The following is a 7,417-nucleotide window of genomic DNA, read 5'->3' on the forward strand; positions in this document are numbered from 1 at the left end:
AAAAAGGCATCAATTATGACATGTATCATTATGTTATTTACTTATATCATTTATCTATATGTGATGTTCACTTCAAAAACTGGAGCAATTAAACATTGTTCATTTTATGCCATGTTCAACAATTAATAATTGTTCTCATAGTTTATAAATTATAAAGAGTAAAATAGGTAAACACAAATTATATAATGTGTAATTATTTTGTGTTTTTCATTTATTAAGTAGTATAGATAACAATATAACTATATTAATTGTTCTTACTTATCACAATAACACCCTTTAATTAGATAAGATTTCTAGACTATAGTTCAAGCATTAAATGCAAGAACCTTGGCTTTCATTTCTCTGTTTGTCTGCATCTTCTCGCACCTCCCTTTACTCTCACTTTCTCTTTCTCCATCAGAGAGAACAGACAAAGGTGCAGTCTCTATAGTTGATTAGTCCAAATCTAAGTCAAAACGAAGAAAATCTAACAAAGTTAACAAAAACCTACTTTCTATTAATTAAACTAAAAAGATTTCTCAATGTCATTTTTATATGAATAATCAATGTGAATATAATTAGTGATAAATATATATTATATGATTGCAACAAATCGGATTTAATAAAATTTTAGTCCCTAAATTTTTTTATTAGTCTGATTTTTGTCTCTATAGTTTAATAGTTTGGTTTAAGTACTTATGCTTTCAAAATTACTGATTTCTATTTTTGTTTTAAAAAGTTTTTATCGTGGACTAACTTTTGAAGATTCAAATAGTATAAGGAATTGATGAAATTTTAAAACCATAGAGCGAAGAAACAAAAGTAATGAAAAAGTATAAGAGCTAAAATTGATATAAACCTAAAATATAGTAATAAATTAATATCAGTAATCATCATATAATATACATTAGTAGTTAAATATTTGAACACTAATACTAATATGAAAAAGTGCGTAGTACGTAACAAATGTTTATTAAAAGTGAAAACCATTTTCATTGTTAGTGTCATCTTCATCAAACTCCTCATCATCATCTTCATCTTCATCACCTAATAGCAAATCTTCATCTCCCATCAAATTTTGATCACCACAACCTTCTACCGTATGAGGAGCATGTCCATCACCAAAGGCACGAACATGGTCTTTGAGAGATCTCTTGTGCTTGAAATCAGAACCACAAATACAAAACCAAAGCTTTCCACAATTCTTCTCATGTGTTCTCCAATCCCCTCTTACAGCAAATGGTTTCCCACACTTTCTACACCCAAATGGCTTTGCACCATGCTTCCTCTTGTAGTGTGTTTGAAGGGTCCTGAAATCCTTCAATGGCCTTGACCTTGGGTGATCTATGTTGTTCTTGCAACCCTCAGCACAACAATAGCATGGTAACCTTAGCATTGAAGAAGCTGGTTTCACCCCTCTCAATGATTCAGCTCCTTTTCTGTATTGTGACCCATGTCCCCACATATGCATCTGCAATGTAACAATACATTAGAGGTGAAAAATTATCCACGTATGTTTTTATGCAAAATGCTGCACATTTTAATTAAAAACAAAGAGATGTGGATTAGAAACTTTTCAAATTTGCATTCTCTATTTACAAATTCTTTATAGTTGTGAATTGTTTTGCTTCTAAATTTTTTAATAAACTCATCCATGAAAGAAAAATAAAATAAAGTGCAAACAATAATATGACAAACATATTTGTCCAATCCTGTTGTAACTTGGACTGAAAAAAGTTTAATTCCTCTTCCATGATGGAACTAATTAATGGTCTCAAATTTGTCTTATTTTACTAGAGAGAACAACGGTTTCCTGTTCTTGTATGTTTAAGTCTTTGATAAGAGAGAAAGTTTGAAACAGTTTACCTAAGTCTCTAATAAATGCTTATGAATTTATTATCTTGCACAGGCTATACTCGAGTCTTAGCTTTTGTCGAATGTAGTGTTTTGACTAACCTGCATGTTGTTGAAACGGTTGAACATTTTGTTACAGACTGAGCAAGAGAACTGGGTGGGTCCAATGAGGATTTGAGCAGGAGAAGGAATCCAATACTGACCCTGCAATGGTGTTGAAGTCAAATAATCAGGTTTTGTGTTAGCAGGGTTTATGTTTTGTGTTGTGGAAGGAAGACCAATGTGTAATGCAACTGTTATACCACTATGATCATCACAAATAGTAGGGTTTTGGGCTTGGCAAAGAGTAGTGGTAGAGTGGTTTAAGGAAGACATAGGTTTGGGGTTGTGTTGGCCAGGAGGGCCAAGAGAAAGGAAAATGGAGGCTTCATCATCAACTTCATCAGCTTCAAAGAATGCATTATTACTACTACTTCCATTAGAGGAAGATATGTAGGAAAAAGAGTGAGTTTGCATGGTGAGAGAGTAGTAGTAGTAGTAGGTAGGAGAGAGTACAGTCAAGGAGCAAGAAAGGGTTTTGGGTGTGTGAGATGATAAGTGTGGATGGAAAAGGCAATAAATAAACAAATCTTGTGAGAATGTCTTGGCTTTTTGGAAATTTGAGATTATTTAATAATATACATTTTAATCTATTGTTACATATAATTATATTATTTTATAAATTTTAGAATATGATGTAGGTTACATTGAAAACAATTTAAAATATCAACTAGGCTTGATGTAGTTGGGAAATGGCAAATAGCCACTTTCTAAAGTATAATGTCAGATTCAATATTTATTATATTTGTGAAGAAAAAACTCACTTTAATATATTTCTACATCGAAAAGAAGTAGTTTTCGGTTGCTACCTCTCGCAGGCCAAAATAAGTAAAGTTTTAAAAATTACATAAGTAAAGTTATTAAATATTTATCATAAAATTGAAACTCATTGAATACTAAATAGTTATTATAAACCAGAAATTTAAAGAATACTAATATTTTTATAAACATTTATAATGGTGTTGGTTATTTCTAATAGAATATTAAATGTTTATTATAATTTAAAGTCAGTTGAATATCAAATATTTATTTTATTATTTAAAATAATTCAAAATATTTTTTTAATTAAAATAAATTGAAAAATTATTTTTTAATTAAAATCAATTAAATATCATTTTTTATTATTATAAAATAAACTTATTGAATATTCTAATAGAATATTCTAATAAATATATACTTTTATTTTGTAGAATTTTATATTCACTGGTCACATGGTCTCACTCAGTTGCCCAACTTCTAGCTGAGTGAAATTAGAGTATAGAATTTGGATTTTCTTACTCAAAAAGAATCGACTCTCGTTTGATTTTTGTTAAGCGAAAGCAGCTTTGCTCAACATCCTAGAATCAAATGGATTTGGAAATCTTGCTCAATTTTAGTATAGAGACATTCTTGTCTTGCTGAACAAGAGTGCTAAGTTCAATTTCCTTTTTATTCTATCTTGTACTTTGGTTTCTTTTTTATCAATGAAATTGGGTATTACTTTAGCATCCAAACGTTATTAAAAAGGAGTTTTAGATATTTGATATTAAATTAAAATTTATTGGATGTTAAATATTTATTACAAAATTAAAATTCCCTAGATATTAAAATCTTTATTATGATGTAGACTAGTTCTAATAAAATTCTAAATATTTTAATAACATTGAAATTCATTATTTTTGTATGTACAATAGTACCCAACCAATGCTTGACTAATTCTTATGAACCATAGAGATCATTCAAATAAATTATCTCTTCAGACAAAAATCTTTTACATCCACACCATAATAATAGTTGAAGCTTTACCAATATGCTTGAGGATGTTCGCTATTTTAAGAGTGTTTACTCATGTATATTCTATTGAAATTTAGTAACTCTTTTTAAGTGTCAAATCATTATTTTTTTTAGAAGTACTATATATCCAAAGATATATTATAGGGTTAATTCGCCTCTCCAATATATATGAGCACACACAACTTCTGTCAACTTTTCATTTGAATGTTAGTAACATTCCTTGTGAACATTTTTTCTCTCAATATTATATGTTGTTTTGTTGATATTTAGTGTGCCATATATTCTCATAGAAGAGTGTGTGAAGGGAGAAAGAGGGTAGGCATGTATGAGTGTATGTGTGAATGCGCACGTGGAGAGTGAAGGGAAAATACATAGAGATGATATGGTTTAATTTTGGCGTGTTTGGATATAGAGGAGACATAGAACCGGCAAAGTAGGAAAGAGTGAAAGAGGCAATGAAGCAGAAAAGCATAGAATAGCGCACCAATACGACATTACACTATAGCAGTTGCAGTGTCACTCCCTCTTCATTTCTCATCTTCTCTCTCTAATACCCATAACAAAGAGTCACAATCATTTATAGTACCAACTATTATAGAAAACTAAATAAAAAGTAAAATGTAATGATATTTATATATTTTTATTTATAGTGAGATGATGTTTTCATCTTTAAAACTATAAGTAAAAACAGAATTTTGTCAGTCCAATCACTAGAGAGTATTTGGTTCCTTGCCAAATGCTGTTTTCTATTGTAATATTTTTATTTTATAAATTTTGTTCTTAAATAAGAATGATAAGAGAAAAATAAAAACAAAAAGAGAAAATTAAAAAGGTAGATGTTTGGTTAACAATAAGAATGATGTTTATTATTGTGGAGAAAATGTAGATGTTATTCTTATTTTATGGAGAGTTGTAATAAATTATAAAATAATATATGATATATAAATAAGAATGAATATATTGTTTTTTATTATGGTTGGTCTTAGTTTCTTAATAATCTGTTCGCTTTCTTTCTGATTTTTTTTTTCTGGTGGCTGCATTTACTCTCACTCATGCTAAGGGGCAATAATAATATTTAGAGAGTTAAAAGTGAGAGTGATGGCAATGGCATAGTCCCTTTCCAATACAGAAAAAATAAAACACAAGATTTTAAAGTACTAGTAAAAGTGAATGATAATATATGAACACAGGAAGTAGACATGGAGAACTGTAGAAGGTGATGCGTGTGTATGTCTCTCTCTCACACACTTTGTTATTACCAAAAGGGATGGTGATAGTGATTGTTGATTATGAATTGTGATAGTGATGGTGATGCTAATATGTAACGGAAGTGATAGCTGCACTGCTTAATTAGGATCTAAACCACATATATATATATATATATATATATATATATATATATAACCTTTTTATGGTGTTCGAAATTCTTGATCAATAAAGAACAATATCACCATCGTTTTTTTATAACCAAAAACCAATATCACCATTTTTCACAAAAAAGATACCAAAATGGATGACCGACTCATTTCATACTAGAAAGAATTATAAAAAATCTTTTGATAACACACGTTCTTATTTCTCAATGATAATCCATGATTAAGCTAATTGGTTGAATTCCGTGAAATCATTTTATAGAAGTTTATTGGTATCCTCTTTTTATAAAACAAATCTGTTGAATAATCTATATTTTCTATTTGAACAAAATATTCTCTTCTTATGTGGGAAAGGTATGATTTTACATATGTACATTCCTTAACTGAGAATATATATCATTTTTCTTAAAGGAAAAAAATTGAATTTTACATATATAATTGAACTATATAAAAAGTGTTAGACTTAATTTTTATACTAAATTTAATTTATTATATTTGTTAAAGAGAGTGATACTTGTCACCACATTCCTAATTATATTAGCAATGTCTCGGGTTCGAGTCTTGTGGATGAGAAAAATGTCTATGGGGAGAATTAGCCTCACGTACCTATAAATGTTCCCGGCACGGACATGATTGCCTACAGTACGAGAATACATGTAGGAAACAAACAAAACATTCCTGATTATATTTCAATCTACTGCACCCATTCTTTGTAGTTAAGCAAGAAGCAATGATTAAACTTTTGTCTCTACTTTTATGCTTCTTTCATAATTCACACCTTTCCTTCCCTTGTAACACGTACATTACATGTGTCAGAAATTGCACTATATCCCTTCTATGCCACATCCAAATTAATCTTGAATAAAGATCAAATCCATAACATAATAATAATCATTCATAAAATGTCACATTTTGTAGCAATGGTGGTACAAGGTTTTGGTGAATTTGTTAAAACAATTTGGAGTCTTCAAGAGAGACGTTGGGCTTATATTGTAAATGTTGTAACCTATGTTGTTGTGTCTGTAACTATGAAATTTGTGATTTGCTTTTGTTCCATTCGTAATCATCATAGACAAAGAAGGGATGGTATGGTTTTTGCATCTTTCTGATGTAATTGTTATTCAATATCTAATGACTATGTTTTATATATATATTTCTCTTCTTATTCCTATCATTATCTTATTAATTCCTACCAACTTGTTGGGTACCATCATTTTTATACCTATCAATGGTTATAACTTCAGGGTGAGACTCGGCGTAATAGTAAAGATACTTACATTATAACTTTCTCTCTTCATCTATCTAATGATAAAAATAAGATTGTGTACCTTTATTATTAGCAAACTCTATTAAATTGAGTTCTGTATATTAGGTTGTCCTTTTATCGAGTCATGACTATCTTAAAATTGAACTACACATGGGTTGAGCTAGTCCTTGTGTTTTAGCATTACTTTTAGTTAGTTTAAATGAATCCCTAGTTTTTATTACTTCTAGGTTATAAATCCGAGTTTTAGTTACATTGTGTTTATGAAACTATGGTTGTAATTATGGTAATAATATCGTTGCGAACGAAATTCCCATATTTCTATAGTCTTATGAACCACAATTTAAAACCCTAATTACACATATCTTTACCAATATAGATTTGCATGTCTATAGATAAGTTGAATTTTTTAATTATGTAGTGAAGTAAAAGCATGAGATGAATTACTAATTTATTATGGAAGTGCTTCTTGTTAATCTATCTGCGTATTTGCTAGGATGGCACGTACACAATTTTCTGTTTCTTGCAAGAAAACTACCAATATTATACGCACTCAAATAAATGTAGTAATGGAATGTGATGAGTAATTGAGGATTATGGTGGTGATGTAAAATGATTGATTTTTATGTTATTAATGGTATTTCTTAACCTTTCTGAGTTTATGTTAAGGAATTAATCTCTTTTGGATTCGTAATTGTTATTCCCACCAAGTATCACTTCAAGTAGTGGCGGATCTTCAATAAAATCTTAGGAGGGGCAATAATATTTAATTAAATAACAAAAATATAAATAAACATACATGATGGATTAAAGATAAAATTTTCAACTATTTTTTTCAATATAAATTACTATGTTGTCCGTAAGAAATTCATCTTCTATCTTAATTTTGTTTAGTTGGTCATACCCAAAATGATATTTATTGTAGTGGTTGAATCATAATAAATAAAATAATACGAATAACTTGATAATATAATATGACTTATGATAGAAAATATTTTTAAACATTAATGGCTAACACCAAGAATAAAAAATTGATATTGACATCTCAAATTAATATTCATTTTTATTAAAACGT

General features: G+C 29.0%; 1 protein-coding gene across 1 annotated transcript; it reads right to left on the reverse strand.

The window, feature by feature from the left end:
- Positions 861-2,394, reverse strand: LOC109331049 (zinc finger protein WIP6-like). Its single transcript, XM_019565326.1, has 2 exons — positions 1,936-2,394; positions 861-1,450 (listed from the first exon to the last, which is right to left on the reverse strand). The coding sequence occupies exons 1-2, from the start codon at positions 2,347-2,349 to the stop codon at positions 953-955; spliced, it is 912 nt and encodes a 303-aa protein (XP_019420871.1). The 5' UTR covers positions 2,350-2,394; the 3' UTR covers positions 861-952.

The sequence above is a fragment of the Lupinus angustifolius genome, chromosome LG17 (genome assembly GCF_001865875.1).
Source record: "Lupinus angustifolius cultivar Tanjil chromosome LG17, LupAngTanjil_v1.0, whole genome shotgun sequence".
Lineage (NCBI taxonomy): Eukaryota > Viridiplantae > Streptophyta > Magnoliopsida > Fabales > Fabaceae > Lupinus > Lupinus angustifolius.